Consider the following 21,612-nt stretch of genomic DNA (forward strand, 5'->3'; position numbering starts at 1 on the left):
TATCAAATCACAACCAAATGATTGACATGAAAGAAATCTATATAGTTTTATACCATGATTTTATTGTTAACAATTGGAGCTGTTTAATAGACTACAAGTACAACATAAATAGTAGCTACGATTACAAAACTGAGAAATCTATTGTACTGTGATTACATCTACTGACATTTCATGATATGGAGTTCATGATTAGGATTAGTTTCCAAACTTTAAATTACACCACTACCAAAAATTATGGTAGCACTCCTTGTGTCACTTACCTTGTATAAGTGAGGAAATTAGTTAAATAAGCAAATATAGTTGTGATGCATTCTTTTAATTTCCTTATTTTTAATTTAAGTGAACAATTCAGGACATAAAGTGATTGAAAGAGGGAAAACGATAACATCACAAATTTCAAGTTTTGCCTTTCATTTAAGGGGGATTTTGTGATTTTAGCAACCTCTTTTTAACTCTAACACGCATGAGTACTACAAAATACTACTTGATATATGCACTGTCCGTGCATGCATCCCATGTGGTGTGATGACGCAATTGCCCTAAGTGATAGGCACGGTTTCGCAGGCCAGCGAAGCCCGAGACCCGTGGCAAAGTGTCGCCAAGCCAGTGGTTGGCATGCTAGGGGTCTCGGGTTCGAATCCCACCCGAGCAAACAACTTCTTTCTTTGTTTTCTCTCTTTATTCTTTCCCTTCCCGTCGCCAAAACGTCCCTGGCGGGTTAGGGTTAGGGTATCCATGAAAAAAAAGCTTATTTTTAAAATTTCAGACGATTCAGACATTGAATTTGCGAAATACGCATGATTACTGTAAACGTCAATATTTTCGCGAGAAGATATTTTCGCGATTTTGAAGATTTTGTCAATTGTGCGAGAATTAAATTTCGCGGTTTTGATATTGATACAATAGAAACCTAATACAAAAGGTTATTTTCACGAGTTTTTATTTTCGCGGTTTTATGTCCACTCGCGAAATTCGCGAAAATAAAAACCTCGCGAAAATTTCTACTTTTACAGTACATTACAGCACACCCACCATGTGTTGGAATTTCGGGCTGTCAACAAACATTACATAGTCCTAGATTTCTCATGGTATAAAAAATCCTTTTTTGGATTAAGTTGGGGGATAAGGCTGTGGCTCACAAAGTGCTTCTTTAAGGGCAAAATGCATTTTACTCATTTTAATCATAATTTGGGAAAATTAGAATGTGTCCAGAATTGCATCATGAACCAATAAGTTGTTTAATTTGATATGAAAGATTGATTGTACATTTACAATTTCTGGAAAACTACTTTCCTAGTCATGGTTTGAAATTCAATAAATATTATATACAAAGTTTAATACAATTGTGATTCTATGGCAATTTCCAACCAGTCATGAATAAATAATAATGAACAATCTGGCAGTACATTTATAACCTTCTTGTACAATTCATAACATTAAATTGGTTATTTTTTAATATACACATCATTATGCATATCACTATCGGGTGATACTACACTGCTTTTTGTTCTTGTGTTAGCCGTAAGTTTTTATATTGTGTTGCCTTTTGACAATGTTAAGCTGAAATTATCTTTTTGTTAAAATCAGGCAAGAGAATGTTTTTAAAAATGCATAAATTTGGACAACAAAATGGCCTGCATTCAGGCAAATGCCTGAAAATTCTCATGCCTGTAAAATGAAGTACGCTTTCTAACTCACTTAGGATGCTTCGTTCACACAGCCATGCTTACGACATGACACCACAAATATAGAGCCAATATTTGTCTAGTAAATTGCAGTAAACCTTTGATGATTTGACGAGAGTGTATTTCCGTGATGTTGACAAGGCACAATCACAACACATATGACAGCGGAATTTACAACACATATAATGGCGTTATTTCCAAACTGAGTGAGTTTGGAAGCATGATCTTCCGCTAAAAACATTTTGATAGATGACAAAGACGTTAAGGAAAACTTAAACATGTGACAAGTGTTGGTTAAAAGATAACTGACAGCATTCCCAATTTCCCAACTTTACTGAACGTTATAGACTTTTACACAGTCGATTCCTTTATTCCCTCTTCATTTGGAATTGTCATATCTTACAGGAAAATTGGGCTATTCCATTTAAAATCCACACTTCCCTGTGGAAGATTTTGGAAATATATTCCACAGGGGGAGTATGAATTTCAGATGGAATGAACACATTAGGCAGCTCCAATTGAAACTCTCCCTCCCTCTGTGGAAGATTCAGGTTGAATCTTTCTCAGAGGGAGTATGACATTCAAATGGAGCTGCCTAATGTGTTCATTCCATCTGAAATTCATACTCAGGGGTAGTGTGGATTTAAATAGAATAGCCCAATACTTTCATTGTTAATGTTTCTTGCAATATCATGATATAGCACCATGCAAGTATGAAGTACAAAATAATATTGATATACATAAATAAAAAAGTTTAAGCAGATACCAAATAAATATGGGGTAAAAACAAATTAAGAAAGAAATTATGAGGAAAATGTATACACTATACGATACATTTTATGACATCTGAATCAGGATAACAAGGTTGTCTAGGAAATACAGTAGACCTTATAACAAGTTAGCTAACATGACCAGTTCTTCAAAAGTAACATGTATTAATCTTAAAGTGTTGCTATTGTGGCATTTTATAACACAAAATGTTAAAAATAATATTCCTACATAAATACCTCTACACCTATGTCTACACTTAACATAAAAATCAATACCTATAGCTACACAAACAAAATTTAATAAAAAAAGTTTGAAAAAAATATTGTATTGCACAATTCCCACTTCAATAGCAACATATCTCTTCATCACCCAGCAAATTTAAGATACACACTCTCAAAATTTGTTATTTACTTGGGTCTTATTCCAAATCCTCACACTACCAGAGACCCACCTATGCGCACATCTTTTAGCCTGTTGTGTACTCTGTTAAAGGCCACAGAATATCTCTAACAGCAGACCTGCTCAAAGACCAAATCATATTTACACTAACTATAGTGCATCTTGTCTCATGTTGAGTGATGCCATGTGCGTGTTTTGCAGTGGCAGTTTTGAATTGTGCACGCATGTAGAAGGGCTGTTTCCTCCGCATGCTGGCGATGCAATTGTGTAATGATGACACTCTCAACTTGAGATGAGATGCAGTATAATAAAATTTTACTGCTGAGTATCAAACAGGCCTATGGTCTTAATTTTTCATTCCGTTGTTTCAATTATTATTGACAGAAAATGTCTCCAATCGTAAACTGAGATTTAATTACGGGTTAACAAGACCTACCACCCCAATGCAATATTGACCCACTATAGGAGCATTATGTGATGAGAAATTGAGAATACTGATATATATACAAGATGTGTCAAAAATGCTTGGTACCTTTCTGGTTTCACATGTCATTGGGCAGGAAAAACCTATGCCTCATTGGCCCCTGAACATGTTTAAAGCTAAACCTATGTAACCTCTTGGCAGTTTTGCTTTTAACATGTTCAAGGGCCACAAGTACATTGGCAATTTTTCCTGCCCAACGCTGATGTATGATTAATGAAGTCGGTTTCTACTAAATGTAACATTGGAAACTCTTAATGATCAGAACTTGTGGCTCATGACCAGTTATACCATTAAGCTACTAATTTATTGCATATGTATCCATATTCACTCGGAAACTGATGGGTACCAATCATTTTGACGCAGCTTTCAACTAATATATTATACCTCTCGACAAAAATTATTGTCAATACCTTACCATCTTTCAGGTGAGTACTAAAATTGTTTTCATGATTTTTCAGAGATCATAGACACACTGTCATCACAAATGTGTGCCACATGTGCAACAATATATTTAGTCTGGTTTGCCAATACCACTTGCTTATCCTCTGTTTCTTTAAGAGTTATCCCCAAGTTACACAACTACATGATGTTATATATTACACATTTGAATGAACCGCAAACAGAGTAATACATGATCATGGCTCATCATAAAAGATAGTCAAATTAATTACGTTCTCTCAACAAAAGTGGGAGATGCTAATAATCATGAATGGGGAAATGGTTTTACATGTTATAACTCAATAGAAAAAGACCCAACTTTATAAAATCAAATTGTTATCCCATATATTTACTACCTTCACTGTAATACTGTAATCTACAGGCCTAGCACAAGTTTCAACTATCACAACATCTGATACTAGCTAATAGTGTACACAAATAGATTGCTATATGTATATATATGATAATAATATTAACAAGTAATTTTTTGGTTACGATTTCAAGTCAAAAATATTTATATTATTAAACAGTAAACATCACTTCTGAATGACAAAAGACTGAAGACGGATTAGTACACCCTAAATATGAAAAGGTAGGGCCTAAAAAGATTTGCATTGCCCTTACCTGAAAAAATAGGGACACATTTTTTTTCTTCCCCAAATTTGAATTTTCGTATGTGGCATAAAATTTGCAAATTAGTAGTGACCGACCGACCCTGACCTTGAAGCTTTGGGGCAATACAAACTTTTTGTTTACAAGTTAGGCCTACGGTAAGGTAAAGTCATGCATGAGCAATGCTCATGTGCAAGTGCATGTGACCAATCTCCTTTTCATCTTGTGCTATGCAGAAGTATTGTTAACATCATTTTATTACATGAAAATCAATATTTTATCAAAACAATTGCAATTTTTCCAACAAACATTTAAAAAAATCACCCTTTTCAAAAAGAACCGTGGAACCTTCAGATAAAAAATAAAAAAAACATTTTTATAGTAATTAATATTCAGGAAAAATTATTAAAACTATCAGTTGGTTTGCTTTAATCTTTTCTTGATGATAAATTTTAGTCACTAGAAATTACTAGTTATATTGATTGGAGCCCATTCATTTGAGATTCCTTGGCTATATTTTTGAAATTGATGTGACATCAAGCTTTTAATTTGTCAACTGTTCTTCTTTCTCAACTTTGAGTTAGGAGCATAAAGAGTGCAATTACAAATGAAATCCATACACCTCCAATGGAAGACATTACTTCAATCTCCCACACAGGGGTGTAAATTTCAAATGCAGTTACCTGAATGAATTCACACTAATACAAAATGGTATTTGAGTGTACAATAATATTGTAATACATATTTATGTTGCATTCAACATTTTAGCCAAATTTTGTTGATGACCCAAAGAAACCACAAAAGGAATGGTTGAAATAATGACTCAAAATCACCTTTGGAAAATAAAATGAAAATTTGATATATTACAAACACATTCAGTTTTTGCAAAATACATTATTTACATCAATAGTAATTATACAGCTTTGAACCTGTGCATTATGTAATCAAAATACGTACCCATGAAATATTTATATATTCAGTTTTTGAATTACCTCCAAAGATAGTTACTTAGCAATTTTGCCGGATCCAAAGGGAAAGGTTGTGCAATAAATTTACGTGTACAGTGTACACAGGTTCAAAAAAGTGACATTTATTTTGTAAATATTTCATATTTTTAGGCAACAATCAGCCAGACAAAAAGGAGTTACAATGTAATATGTAACAGTTTACTGCATAGATATAGAAAAGCATGAAAAGCAATGAGATTTCTACTGCAAAAGAAAACTCTTCCAAATTAGAAATCTACAAGCAAGTTTGGGTAGTTTTTCTTTTCTAAACTTTGGTTCCACTCTAGTTCGGTAGTGATGTGGTCCCCACTTTGCTGGTTGCAGTATCGAATCATGCATGCACACATACAAGGGCAGTGTGTTGGCATGCTTGTGGTACAACTACGAAAATGCGCTCTACCACACTTGATGTGAGCCAAAGTCTATCATTATGCAGTTATGTTTCATTCATACATTCAATGCTAACAAATGACATACTAACCTCAGCCTGGCTACTGTGAAATAAAAGCTGATCTGTGAACTTCAGATCGTTGTAAGTAAGCTTAAATACATGTGTTTTTATAGATTATCTAAGACACAGCATCTCCATTGTTATGTAATTTAGATCTCAATAGTCTACATATTTGCAAGAGTACACCACCCGACAGCATTTTATGCTATAATGTCACAGATGGTACACAATATAAATTTGGGTATTGCTAGCTTTGAACTAAGGACCTACATTTATTGCACCTAATGTAACAGCTTGGAGCTATAAAAATAGTAATGGTTAATGTCGATTATAGGTTTCTACCTAATTATTACATTAAAATGCCACAAATTACCAGTATCATCTCACTCTTCAAACCACCTTTTTATTTTAATTTAATTTTTTTTTTTTTTTTTTAAATATGTCAAGCAGGTCCATGCATAACCCTGACGAAAACATCAACTACACCAAGTTGACCGGGTGAAAGGGTCGCTGTAGATAGCGTGTCAAGCAGGTCCATAACCCTGACGAAAACATCAACTACACCAAGTGACCGGGTGAAAGGGTCGCTGTAGATAGCGTGTTGGGACATCTTAACAGGTCAGGCAAGTGTACCTGGCAATTGGACGTTACCTGATTGGAACTGACTGTAATGGGGTTCATCTGTACAGCCTTTCACAAGATGAGCCATAGGAAGAGTGACTTTTAGTTGATTTTTATGGTCCAATATTAATGGAGATTTTGAATCAGGACACTGTTACACCTTAAGGAAAAGACCTTGACCAGCATACCACGATGTCCTTAATTTTGTCATCAGCTGAAACTTTGTACAAGTACAAAATGTATGTAAGCATGTTGTACCTGCACATGTACAACTGTGTTTGCATATATACTTTGTACATAAAGAAGTACAGTGTAACATTCCTTCAGACTCCATGTGTGCATACACACCACAATTAACAGTACTTATTCGGTCCCGTAATCCTAAACAGAACTCACCACTGGTACGTACAAAGTGGTACCGTCCGTCATGACAAAGACAACTTCAGCGAAAAGTGAGATAATACAACGATTTAGTGACTTACTACTACATGTACTCTACATCTCTTTCTTACAGTATCATTAGTAACTCTTAATTATAATTTATTTCTTAGAAGACCACTTTGTGTCAATAGCAGGGATATAGAAAAACAGCAGCTTTTTACATGCTGAAAAGGACATTAAAAATACTTGAAAATAAAATGTTAGCTATTTCCCATGATTGCACATCTAAACAAAATGTTTATCTGATGGCTTGAACATAATGTCAGTCCTCTTCCCACCCCAACTTAAAATTTGATTAATTTCATAAAAAAATCTTGATGCCACCTTCTCAATTTGGATAACTCAAGGTACACATCTGACACAGACAACTTAGCTGTTTAACCACCCTACTGAAATGATAGCCTGCTGTCCCAAATATCACACTGACCTAGTCTTATATGCTGACTGACTTGCTTTGACCGACACACACATAATTTGAATTAGAGTACAACACTAATTTTAGTCTGTTCTTTTGAAGTCAGAGAATAATTTGAAGGACATTTTTAACACTTGCAAATATCCAATTAGCTAGATTACAAGATATCAATGTGCAGTGATTTAATGGTAACATGAAGTCTTCAGATGCAAATGCGGATAAATGCCATTTTCAAACTTTTTAAGGCCACCATCTGCCAGGTATAATGCTGGCTTAAATTGACACCCTACTTTTAAAATTCCAAGGTAAAGAATAAGAAGTAGCACATATATTTTCTTATCATTTTCTATAAATTTGACACTATCTCACAATTGAGAAAAAGTGGGAACGGTGCTCCAAGATAGGTCATCCGAAGATATGAGACTTTATTTTTCATTTTCAGCCTTTTTTAAAAGTTGACCTCAAATGACCTTTGACCAAAGTGTGTGACCTTGAACACCACTATTACATGAAAGTTCCAATAGTGCAGCTATGGCACGACCTAAAACGGGATATATCAGTTTTTGCACCTGAATTCTTCATATTTTTTAAGCATTTTTGTGTAGAAATTAAGCTCAATGTATTAATTTTCATAGCTCAAAATTTGCATATCACTCCATATCATCAGCAATTGTAATCTACATCAGGTCTTCTGATCTATAGACTTGAACACAGACTGGTAAAATCCTGAAAGTGTGAACCATCCAAGAGTTTACATGTCTGTGATCCATTGTATGGCCAGAAAGGTGACCTGAAGCAGTTTGCACTCTCCCTCTCTCTGATGAAATATATTAGAGTGTCATCAGAAATTCTGAAGTTGAAGTTCCAGTTGGAATGCTAGGTTTTTTTTTTTTTTTTTAATTGCCTCAATGTTACATCTTGGCACTATGACGACAATTATTCTTTACAAGTCTATTCCATTTTATATCCTTTGTGATAGCGAATATAATTTCATAGGGAAACAAAGTCTGTACTTTCTTATAGATAGTATATGTTCCTTATTTCACTGAATCCACAAATTTTCATCTTGGACGAGACGGGCAAAGTACTGAGCACACATGTATTCAAAAAGCTGGTTATAATCATCACATAGCTTGATCTGTGTCGTTACAGCAATCCAACTTTACACAGCAAAATGCACCACACATGTAACTGTTTCTCACTTACTTACACAATAATCACATATGAAAATGGACTTTGATGATGGTTTGCAATGACGGACGACTAGATACAAAATGTTTCACGATTCTTGTTTAACACAGCTCATCACGCAGGAGACTTATAAAACCTACGTTGGTTATGCATCACACTATAAAGTCTTGTGTTCACACTTGTAGAATGGCATTTGATGACGATGATAAAATAGCAAATTTGGAGAAGGTGTAATGCAGTGGCTGAAAGCTGGCCTTCAAAAATATCATGACAGCAACAGTGAATAACTTGTCCATGATAAAATCATCAATGTAAAATGAATGCCTATCTAAGTGTTCTGCAACTTTGACAGTCTATCTATCATCACTTGTCGGATTTCTTACCCTTGCCTCCCGATCTGTAAGAAACAAAGAAAACAAATGAAAAATGAACCTTGGTCAGACTGTATTATCAAAAATTGAGGAGAACTAGAGTACCGTATTAATTCCAATAAGCGCCCAGGGCGCTTAACAAAGTCATTTTGGGTGGGCTTTTATTTTTTTACCTTGTTTACCTATTTTTTTTGTAGGGCGTTTATTAGAGACAAATTTACGTATGTTATAAAGGGTTCTGAGACATTCTAATAGCTTTTCTGATGCAGAAAATGTATTACAAGTTTACGAAGGACTTGTAGTCCTGCAGCAATTTCACTGTATCGACATCTATCTGTCACATCAACATGAATGGCACCCTTTAGCAAATTGAAAATACACTGGGTGGGCGCTTATTGGGGCATGGGCGCTTATTGGAACGAATATGGTACATCAAATTTAAACATGATGGGTAGTTAAAAATACATATTACAAAAGTATGGAGCATGTGCCACAAGATCAAATTTACACATTATTTGCAAAGATCTTTCGCATTGCCCGATTTGGCAGTTTATGGCGTGAACATGAAGTTGGGTTCTGATTAGCTAATTGAATCACATCATCAGCATCTCATTCGCCGATCAATCTACATAGTCATGATTTTATGCAATTGGTTGGCCAGTGCAATAGTCTTTGCAAAATGGTGTAGACAATTGCATTAGAACACCCATGGATTGAGGTTTAAGGATTGCGAGTGTGAATGCACACCTCAATTTTTAAACTTCTTACAGAGTGCAATTTAATAGCACACCTGAGAGCCCACCATAACATTTCCAGAAGTGTGATTTATAGCACGCCTGTTATTTTCAAAACTCAATCCCTGAACTCGGAGAGATGGATCCCGATTCCCGAGATTGTTTTTATATTCCATCAGAACCTCAACTTTATTTGCTTAAAAGTGTAAGGGAAGATGGTATAGAAGCATAGAATTTATGACATCTAAATGAAAAAAAAAATACAACCACCTGCTTACGTTCTGGAATCTATCTTGTGTGTCTTGATTTGTGTAGAATAGTTAAGTAACATTACAATTTTGCACCAAACACAATCAAACAAAAACATGATGGTAAAAGTGAAATTATGTTCTTGTAATTATTCACTACAATGCAGATTTCTCACAAATTCCCAAAGCAGTGAAAGATACGGCACCAACCACATACTCTAAATATAGATTTAATCCATTTGAAACCATCTGTGCCTGGCTGAGTGTGGCCTATGGCTATCATTATTGTACATGTAAACCCTAATATCATGCAGAAATCAGTTTTGCACATTACATGCTACCATTTTGCCACAAATTGGGATAACTTTTCTCAATTTTTTCAGTGCTTTGTCCCACAGACACCAATGGTCATAATGATGCCACATAATTGAATTGAGATCATTTCTAGAAATCCAAACTCAAGGTAATAAAAAATTTATGTGCCTTTTGCAATTCAGCATCGAAGTGGTTACGTAATTCTCTTGGTTACCGGATCACGCTACTTTGGTATGCCTTCGAGTGCCATATACTTTATGTGGTGATCATCATTCGATCGTGGTTCATTACTCTAGCGTGTGATCCCGTTGACATAGTAACATTACGTAACTTCGATACTGAATTATCAAATGCTATAGTTTGGTAAAGATTAATAATTATTTTTAGTATCACTGGCATAATACAATGCAGGTCACTTTACACCTTAGATATGTTTTAGTTAGAAATTAAAATTTTATGAAATGGTTTAAAATAGGCACTTTACTAAATACTACTTAACTACCAAATTAATATTATTATCAACACTTTGATTGTATTAATTCAGTATTTCTGGGCCACAATGTTTACCGTAAATGGTGCATGGCCTGTGCTACAAAAAATATATTAATTTTGTAGATGCCTGGTTTTAAAAACATATGGGTTTGTATGATGCAACATGGGTGATTAGCATATCTGTGAAAAAAAGTCAGTACAATTCAATTTTACATAAAGTCCCCTCATCTGAGTTACTTATTTTAATTAATACAGCACATTCCATAGAGTCACTTGCACCAACCTGTAGCAAAAACATCTTATAATCATTTTTTCCCTACTACTCTTTTTCTTGATCATACTAACACGTATTGGATTGCATTTGAGTCTATATAGGCGTCTAGACATGAGAGTTTCCATAAAACCAAGATGCTGCACATCTTAAACATATGCACACTATTAATGTATCAATGTACATGGTGATTATCAAAACAAAAGGATGTGTCTAGACAAGATTCTAACTGCAAAGTAAATGAGACAGCTTCGCCATTATAAATGTGGTTACAGAAAATTATTAAATAACATGAATTTAACTGAACAAACAGTACCGTATCAAAAAGAACATTTTTACTAGTACAAAATAAATTGGCACAAAGGGCAGACCTTAGTAAATCGTCAGATGCATCCATTAGGGGTTTTGTGGAAGGGGACATAAATGAAGGGAGATTTTTTAATATGAGGAATATTGGTTTGAAGTACTGGATATCAAGGAGGGAATGCATACACCTGTACTGAATTTTAAAGTACTGTAAACATAGAATTTTTCGTGTGATTTATTTTTCACATCTTGCCAATTTTTAACCATTTTACTCCATTTCCCCAAGTTTTTAAAATTTGCAATTCTAAGCTACCTTAAGTTACACTGACTTAAAAAAACCGGCATATATTCGCATGTTGTAATTTTCACAGCAGATGCTTGGAAGGAGAAGAATATAAAAATTAATGTAGCGTGAAAATAAATGTAGCGCAGAAATAAATGTAGCGCAAAAATGTCCAATTTGATAGCACATCAAGTGGGCTAGCATTATATTACCAACCCTACCAGGCGGCGAGTGGCATGATGGTCGGCAGAGCTGGCAAAACTGATCGGCCGTATGGCATTTTCCATAAACTCAGTTAGTTTTGTGGGGTTCATTATCGAACCCCAACGGTTTTAGCTTGTATTTCTATTATTTATTAACATAGGCCTATTTGTTTGTGATATTTCAAGCGTTTTAAAATTTCAAAATAATCCCATTCAATTACACGGTTGACAATGGAAATATACTGAATTTAGAGAGTGCATGCGCATACCACCTGAACCCTACTGCAAAAATGTTCCATACATTGTATCGTTTCATCACTGTGACATGCATGTAGGTCAACAATTTTGTTGACCAGAAATAATAAGCCTCAAGGGGGGGGGGGGGTACTTAGTACAAATGACAATACAGGGACATGCCGCTAATATGGGTAACATTTTCGGCCTTTTGGTATATCAATGACCCCTTTTTCTAAGCCAATTTTGGTATATGAATGGGTCCTTTTTTTCAAAAAATTTTCAATTTCTTTGAAAAATAACCCAATTTTCCCTCAATCTAGCCAAAATTTCGAAATTTTCCAAAAAGAAATTGGGAAAATTTGAAAAACTAAGACAATTTGGGTTAAATTTCCCCCGAAAATTTTGACTTTTGGTATATCAATGGGTCCACTGTCAAATTCTCAGCGGCACGTCCCTACCAAAATCAAACTTGAGTACCCCCCCCCCTGCTGGTAATAAGCAACAATCAAACTAGTATTACAAGATTTAAACAAAATCAGTATACAGCATCAGGAAATTTACAGTAAGTACTTTCCAAACTTATTTCATTTTAAAATAATTATTTATCAAGTTAAAAGGGATAATATTATTATGGACATATTGATTTGATGGCATTCCACTTCAAACGACAAGATACGAGGAAGGGGCAAAACATTACTGTCAATGTAAACACAATGTGTCAAGGAGTAAAAGCTGTCCATGTAAACAGATGAAGTGTTATAAGCCCTACTAGTACCAATTGATGTTGTGCATCAAACTCCTCCTGAGGATGTTTGTCTGAACTCATGATTCTAGCGCTCGCTTACTCTGTAGCCAGCCAGCTACTAGCTAGCTAGCCCATATGTCATACATATGAATCATGAACTCGCAACACCTCATTTACACGATCCAGTCTGCCTGACTGCAATAGAGAGGACTGCTTTGGCAAAATGCCAACAGACACTTGCGAGTCATCGCATCATCACCACCGGTGCCATCTAGATGATGGTGGTGGTTGCTTGCTTAAAAATTACAATTTATTACTCAAATTAATTCAACATATGACTAGAGAATAATCATCAGTTCAGATAACCACTTGCCTTGTTACGAGATGCATGAATGATTTAAACTTGTACAATTACATATCCAATTTAAACTATGTACAGTTTTCAGAGGATTTTGTGTGGTTTTGATAACAACTTAAAAATATTTTAGATTAGGTGACAAAAAACCCCCAAAAAACCGTTTTATGGACAGACATACTTTTTGAAGTAGCTTTGGTCAGGATATTTTTTTTCATTGTTAAAGGTTAAAATGATTCTAAAACATCGCAAAAAGCTAGAAACATTTGGCAAAAATGTTTTGCAACATATTTTGAAAAAAAAAATCAGTCAAAATCAACTTTGGTTGATACATGATTTTAGCAAAATAATAAAAATAATTGTTGCTTTGCGATGCCGATATATCAATTACCTTTTGCCGCAACTCAACGCAACCTGTCGCATTTCCAAGTTAAAATGTATTTAACTTCATTGCGATATCGCATGCAGTAGTTTGCAGTACGATGCAGTGCGGCAACGCACCGCATCGCAAAGCACTGCATCGCAAATGCGGTGGTAGTATGAACGGACCTTAAGTCAGTCTGGCCCGTAAAATTTTTTTTTGGTTGCCTTACATATAATTTGGTGAAATATAAGCTAAGAATATTATAGCATCCCTATTTTCAGTCCAAATGTTTACAGTGATAATCATACACTTACTACAGCTGCACTCATGTAGATTGAACTGGTAGAAAATCTTTAATAAACTGGCATATTCTTGTACGTTCAGGAGAATAATATTGTAGAAAACAAGTAATATGATCTTGCTACTCTCTACAAGTTAGAAATATGAGAAAATAATGTGATAACAATGTTTTCATAAAACTGCAATAAAATCACTTCCAACTTGTTCAATTTTAATATACACTTGTATAGTTCCTAATCATATAACCAGGGTTATAGCTACGGTGGGCGGCCCTGCCCGGGACTGGCGCTGTCCGCCCGGCACACACAAAAAAAAAATTTAAAAAAAAAAAAAAATTTAATTTAATTTTTTTTTTAGCAAATGATTTTTCATCATAAGAAGAGCAAAAAAAAAAATAAAAAATTAGGGGTGATACCCCAGAGCTTATTCCCAGATAACTCGTGTTCACTAAAAAGACTGTACCCCGAGCCAGCGCTCTAATTGGATAGTAAAATTACCCGGCACTCAACTTGGGCTAGCTATAACCCTGCATATAACATAAATAAGATGTACTGAAAAGAGTTAACAATCTTAAATACCAAGTGCTTATATAATAATATGCAAACTGAAACAGCTATGGCTCAAAATAACATTTTGTAGTTTTGTTTGGGTGTCTGAATGCTGCATATGTATTCAAGTGGGTAACAGTATGCATGTGATGAATGTCAAGCAAACTGTTGCCTGTGGAGGCGGCTTGTGCAGGTTTTTAATATCAAGGGAAAAAAGTACTACTCTTGCATCACAATATACTGTTTGTGCTGATGCTGTGCAAGCAAAGATGAACTGTTAAGGTGCATTGAAACTTGTTAGCATCGTATTTAGGCAACAAACATGGTTGACCTAAAAAAAAAAATGTAAAAAAAAAATGTCAAGATGTTTTGTATTTTTAATATGAAAATTGATACTTTGTATTCATGTCATACTCTATTAATGATTTCAAAATGCATTCAAATTCAATGCATTTTGAAATCATTATTAGACTATGACATGAATACAAATTATCAATTTTCATATTAAAATACAAAACATCTTGAATTTTTTTTTTTTTAGGTCAACCATGAATGATCCTAACATTTAGGTCTAGGTCCAGGGACATTTCGGGTACCCAGGCAATGTATTTCCTGCCCGGGTAATGTAATCTCGGGCGGGTACCCGCTAGCCCGCCCGAAAATGCCAGCCTTACAACAAACCAAAAGTTTGATGACGTCCTTTAAATGAAAATCCTTTCATTACAGGGGCTCAAACAATTTTGATAAAAAATAAATAAATTATTGGTCGAAGTTGATCTTTCTGGTTTAAATTCACAAGTTTGTATTTCAGGAAAGGAGGAAGGGGTCAGTCTCCTAATGAAAGTACTTTGTTTAAAGGACGTTACTGGTTTGTTCGCTTAGTTTTTTTAAGACTTTACAGTTTGAAGTCCAGTCTCTAAAAACAAGTCAACTACAAGTTTGTGGAGCAAATGAATCTAGGTGGTCTATGATAAACCTAAAAGGAAAAGACAGAACTGCAAAGCAGTTTTGCTGGTTCCTCCCCTGGAGCACAGTGGGAGTGGGTAACACATGGTACCCCTAAATGCTCCAACAAAACCACCCCTAGTATGTATGACTTGATCGAAAAATGTGTGTCAAAATTCTAGTGACATACTATTAGTTACCCCCTGGTTGCTCACGAAATATGGGAAAATATCTACAGTCTGGTGCCATATTCTATGAAGCCAAAGGCTGAATGGAATACGGCAACAGACCATAGATATTTTCCTGTATTTTGTGAGAACAAACAGGGGGTAATAATTTTATCCTTTAGTGAACATGGAATTTTATAATCTTCCGACTTGTTCATAAACTTTGCTAAAGGAATTTTGTTTGATAATCTTACTAAAAAGTAGGCCAGTTTCTTCCTTGCTTTGTAACAGTGCAGCCATGTCACGCGTGAAGTATGTGGGCGAGTTTTAGGATATTGCCCAATATGGGAAATATTACCTGCCTGTATATTAATGAGGACTACGCAGGTAATACGGATTTTTATCCAAGTGGTGTTTGACCAATGAGATTAAAAATTCTTATCAACTGAGGATAAACTGATATACATACTTCTTCTTGTTCTTGGGCGATGTTGATTGGAAAACACTAGAGGCTGACATAAGGTTCTCGATGTACTGACCAAGCACTTGGTTTTCTGATTTTAACTTAAGATTCTCCTCCTTTACTTTGTCTACTCTCACTGATAAATCTGTAAAGGATTAAAAAAACACAAAAGAAGCAAGAGTCTGGGTTACCACCTGGGATTTAAACTGCAACTGAACGAACTTGGTGCAAAAATGACCACTTTTTTACCAATGTCATCATTTTTTTTTCAATTTATTAATCAGACACCTGATTCAGAGGTTTTACACTTTGGTGAGTTATAATATTAAGAAATAGAAATACACAACAATTTTTTAAACTTTTAAATCATGTATATAAGGCTAAATTGGCCTAATTTTAGGCTAAGTCGGGGTACGCCGATCAAACAATATTTTTTAGGCCTAAGAGGAATCAACTTCCCAACGATTGAAATAAGCAACATCTGATTCCTGGAGGAGGATGCTATAAGTTTTAAAGCATAGGGAAAATGCGCTATTTCCTCTGCATCTTCGCTGTCTGCGTCTGCCAGTTTTTGCAAATGTGCAATTTGCGCCTTTTTTAAAAACCAAAATGCGTGATTTTTCTCCCCAATAAGTTCAAATATGTGCAATTTTAAAAAATGTTACTGTTTTTCTCCTATAATTTCTTGCACATTTTTGCGACTGGGCAATTTAAAAAAAAATGAAGCCCTTCACTTTTTACTTGTTATTTCATAAATAAAGTCCTTTCCAGAAACCCCACTGATTGTAAAATGTGTGCTTAGATAGTCATTTATTTGTGACAAAAGATTTTAGCCCTCGCGTTTTGTCGAAAAAAATACCAGCCGATTATAATGCTAAAATTGTCAGGAGTGTAACACTTTTTTTTGCAATGAAAATCAACAGCAAGTTTTCAGAGAGCTAGTACAAAAGATCAGGGTGTATATGTAACTATGTGATGTATATTTTGGAAGGCTAAAGGGTCTACTTTCATTCAAAACTAATCCCAGTGATATCTATGTTGCTTAAGTTCCTCAAAATATTTTTTATAACATTACAGTATGACTTTTTGAAATTTGAAGCCTAACTCAACTAGTTGCAGAAATGATCATTGGAAATTATATGGTACAATGTTACACATTTCTTTCTTCATGCATGTTTATAAGTATCCCTTTGACCTATCATAAATAGCCAACTGATTTTAATAATCTGCATTGTTGCAGTTGAAGTGAAGCTTTTACTGAGAGAACCCAAAAATGTCAGGAGTGTAACATTGGCATTCTATCTTAAATTTAGTAATTGTTTTATAGATTTAATTACTTAAAATATTTTTTTAATAATAGTATAAGATATATAGAAACTAATAATAACAAATACAATTGTGTTGGGTTGGGTATGTTTATTATACATTTCATAAAATGTTGCGTCAGGAGTGTAACACATTTTGTCAATTGTGCTAAGATTCATCACAATAAGAACAAAGGCATGTAAAATATTGAACATTCTGACTATAATAATACAGGTGATGCCTTGTAAATATAATTCATATTTATTCAATATACTAAATTGGATATTATTCTTTCATATGTTCAGTTTGTTTGCTTACATTGACTGAACATTATCTGTCAGGAGTGTAACAAAAGTATATTGGAAGTAAATGTTCAGATGGAATTAAATGGGCATATTGTATTTACCAAAATACTTTTAGCATGTATACTATATACCCATCTATAATACTTTAGAGGCATATTTTAAGTTTCTTTGCTTACATAACTTGAGACTGTGCCTGTAAACATTATCTGTCAGGAGTGTAACAAAAGTGGTTGAATTATTGGCATCTTCCTTCCCATAACATAGAATATAACATGTACCCCAATATTGGTTTTTTTTATGTTGGTATTCCAAAGAGTGATATTTAAAACAAGTTTCAAACACTCTAGTACCATATTGTTGTATTGCCTGCCCAAAAAATACTACCTGTTCATCACAATTTAAACTGAGAATGGTAACAAACAACACATAAAAATCTAAATGTTAACATATTTTTTAGTTTTATGTATGAACAGACACTCCTAATTTGTGTAATGTCATTATAACTACCTTACTGTTGAAGGGAAATGATTTGTGCTTCTTATAAATTCATATTTTTATAAATATAACAGTGTCAGGAGTGTAACACCATGTGTAGAAATATACATAAATGCTTTTTTGATGGATCGCCACTTTGTCATCGATTGTCATATAGACTCCAAATTTTCAGTACATTTAGGTAATACCACTCTCTGATGATAAAAACTATTAACAATCTTAAAAAACTGGCCAATTTGGAAAACCAAAAACTTTTTATTCTCAAATGTTTAAAAAAGGGCATGTGTTGGCCAATTTGGTGGTATTTTTTCACTTTCATAGGTGTTGCTGTAATGAGGTAGCATTTTTTATGTTAAACAATCTTTATAGGTATACTGGAACCAAAAAGTAGCATTTAGAAACATGCATTCTGTAAGATACACCAAGACCAAGTTTATGTTATTTTTTTTGTTATAAATCTGTAAAAAATAAAAAAAATCTGACTGATTTTGTCTGATCCTCAACTTGTTTCACACAATTTAACATCCTAAGCTCACAATAACACCCAAAATGGATTGATATATCAATATCCTATTTTTGGACAAAATGTCCACTTATGGCTTCATTTTTTTTAAAATTGCCCGACTGCTAATTTTCTATACTTTTTTAACATGGATTGAGTTGCAGATCATTATAGATTCTTTGATTTTGGGGAAAACTTCAGGTTTTTGGAAAATTTGCGGTCCGACCTAAAATGTATGATTTTACCCAAAATGCGAAATTTTTAGCATTTTTGCACATCACACATTTTCCCTGTCCTTACTATAAGTAGTGGTATTCTCCAAGTGAGCGTTCCTTACCATCTAGTGTATTTTGAAGTTCTAGTACTTGACAGATGAGCCTGGCTTTTTCCTCTGCATCTTCGCTGTCTGCGTCTGGTGAAAAGTCTCCACCTCTTAATGTACTAGGCAAGTCTCCATTACTGCCACCTGTGTGTCTAATGTCACTCACCAAACCCTGACCTGAAATGCACATCAACATTTTACGACATTTATATGGCATCATTAAAAAAAAAATTCCACGGGGTGGGGGGGAGAAGGTGGTATTGAAGAAAATTTTCCTTGAACTTAATAATTCAGTTGTGAAAACATGGGAGGAAATATTTTTGACAAATGACAGGTCACTACACATCTAAGTAAGAAAGCATTATTTATGTTACCAACAAAAATCAAGATATTTTACACATCAGGTGTTGAATGTCAGTCACAAGAAGAATCTATAGGCCCCCATCTGATCACAGCATCTCGATGTTATTGACCAATAAGGCCATCTTAATTTAATAGTTCATCTAAATCAAAGCCCTCATGCACATTAGTAAAATTGCCAGCTTTTTGTACGCTATTCAGTTTTGTCAAATTCACACAAAAATCTCATGAGGTCAAAATAGCCTAAATTATAAATCTCAATAAAATTCTTGACCACAGTGAAACCTCCTTGAGAGATGAAAAGGTGACCAGTCTATTGTTAAAAAGCTTGTCCCACTATAAAAAATTAAAGTAAAAAAAAAACCCTCTAAAAACTGCATTCCACATTAGGTTTTTAACTTGGGAAGGGCTTTGAGACGTACTGTTAAATTAAGATGGTCTAATGTGAATGACTGATCATTATTATATAATTTACTATGAATGAGAATGGTTCAAGCCAAGCGCAGATCAGTTTGGATCATGCGTTATAATGTATTCAATCAATACTATGTTTTCAATAGTTCCCGATTAACAAGTGTTATTCAGCTAAGAAGCTGAAGCGTGTTCTTTTTCTATTGAATTTTGTTTCAATGGTTTGATTAGGTTGGGCTGCAGTGGACACCTCAGTGATGAGCTCGCAAGCGATTCTGATGATAAGAAAAGAATTAGACAAGCCCAAGCAAGAGCAGTGCAGCGGGCGAACAAAACCAATATGGCCCCAGCAAAGCGTCAGCAGCAGGGCGTGGCATTTCCAGTGGATGGTCCTAGTACTGGGTCTGATCTTTCTCGTGGCCTACAATACAACCGTAGACATTATGCTGGGTATTCAGCAAACACCTCAACCAGATGGGGGTATGGTCCCAAACAAACAGACATCTGCTTCAATTGCGGAAAAACTGGACATTGAAGGAGAGGTTGTGCACAGCAAGGGTTCAACACCACAAAAGCAGATAATGCTGGCACCACCAATCAGTGGAAGTAACATTTTGTCTCAAGGTAAATTAAAAGGCGAGGAGGTACTTACTTGAACTTTGGGTACAATGGACTTTTTCGTTGAGAATTTTTATGACTATGAGCAAGGTAATGATGAACCTATCGTAAAAGGTAGATTAAAGGCAGCTATTGGTTTTTTTAGAGGAATATTGGCGCAAACCCAGTTGTATTAGACATAATTAGTAACAGATACAAACTTCCTCTTATTATATCTACTCCACACGGAATGTGTGTTAACAATAAATCAGCATCTCATAATTCTGAATTTGTTTCTCAAGCTATTACAGAACTTTTGGAGTTCAAGATTTGGTATCAGAATGCAATGAAATTCCCTTAGAACTAAGTGAACCCACTCTCAGTTTCGGTTCAAAATTCTGGTAAGAAACGTTTGATTTTAGACCTAAGATATGTAAATCAGTTTCTATGGAAAGATAAGATTAAGTTTGATGACTGGAAAGTAGCAGTGTCATTTTTAGAGAAAGGCGATTTCTTATTTTTGTTTGACCTGAAATCTGGATACCATCACATAGAAATTTATCCTGATCATTGTAAGTATCTTAGTTTTGCATGGTCAGCGGGCCATTGTACAAAATATTATTCATTCCTCGTAATGCCCTTTGGCCTCTCAACGGCACCTTTTTTGTTTACGAAATGCTTATAAGACCTTTAGTAAAACACTGGCGTACATGTAGTTATCTACCTACATGTAGATAACGGTTGGTGTAGGGCTCATTCAGAGGAGCTTTGTGGTAAGATCTCAGAGACGGTAAAGAATAATCTTATATCAGCCGGAAATTTTGTTATCAGTCTGGAAACCAACACAATATCTGACATGGCTGGGGAAGTGGGGATTAGAATTGGATTCAGCCAAATGCTCTATTTTAAAAGATAACAGACAGGAGAATTAAAGACCTTCTGAATTCTATAGAAGACATGCAGAAATGGCTTCCTTTAGTTTGTGCTCGTAAATTAGCCTCTCTAACAGGCAAGATAATATCACTTGGCCCAGTTGTAGGAGGGGTTTCACAAATTCACAGCTGAAATCAAGATTTTTACAGTATACTGGGACCATATAGAGTAAGTAGTACAAGCAAAGTGATAGAAGAGTTAGTGTTCTGGAAAATGAGAGTACAGAAAATAGTCCCAAACAAAAATGTTTGGTAGACTCATAACCGGTGTGATCTTACCTTTCCGATGTTGATTAAGATACTTCTTGCATCGATCCCGAGATGCGGAAAAAACCAATAGTCATTTTGTCCCACATAAATGAATAAATAACAAAAACCCCGATCCCCGAGTGGACTCACCCATCCGGTGACGCCACACACGATAATCATCCTTATCCGACTTGGGCAGCCCCTACTCGGCCAAACTTGTAGGGGCGGCGGGTCGGGATAATCAACATCGGAAAGGTAAGATCGCACCGGTT

The 21,612-nt window shown here is 34.9% G+C and overlaps 1 protein-coding gene across 1 annotated transcript in view; it reads right to left on the bottom strand.

Moving 5' to 3' along the window:
- Nucleotides 1–6,369: 6,369 nt before the first annotated feature.
- The window catches only part of LOC140160538 (short coiled-coil protein-like), a 31,288-nt gene continuing 16,045 nt past the window's right edge, over nt 6,370–21,612 (bottom strand). Inside the window, exons 3-5 of the mRNA XM_072183778.1 lie at nt 18,807–18,968; nt 15,869–16,007; nt 6,370–8,912 (exon numbers count right to left, since the gene is read on the bottom strand). Coding sequence (XP_072039879.1) covers nt 8,879–8,912; nt 15,869–16,007; nt 18,807–18,968 — 335 coding nt within the window. The 3' untranslated portion in view covers nt 6,370–8,878. The remainder of the gene's footprint in view (nt 8,913–15,868; nt 16,008–18,806; nt 18,969–21,612) is intronic.

This window comes from Amphiura filiformis, chromosome 9 (assembly GCF_039555335.1).
Source record: "Amphiura filiformis chromosome 9, Afil_fr2py, whole genome shotgun sequence".
Taxonomy (NCBI): domain Eukaryota; kingdom Metazoa; phylum Echinodermata; class Ophiuroidea; order Amphilepidida; family Amphiuridae; genus Amphiura; species Amphiura filiformis.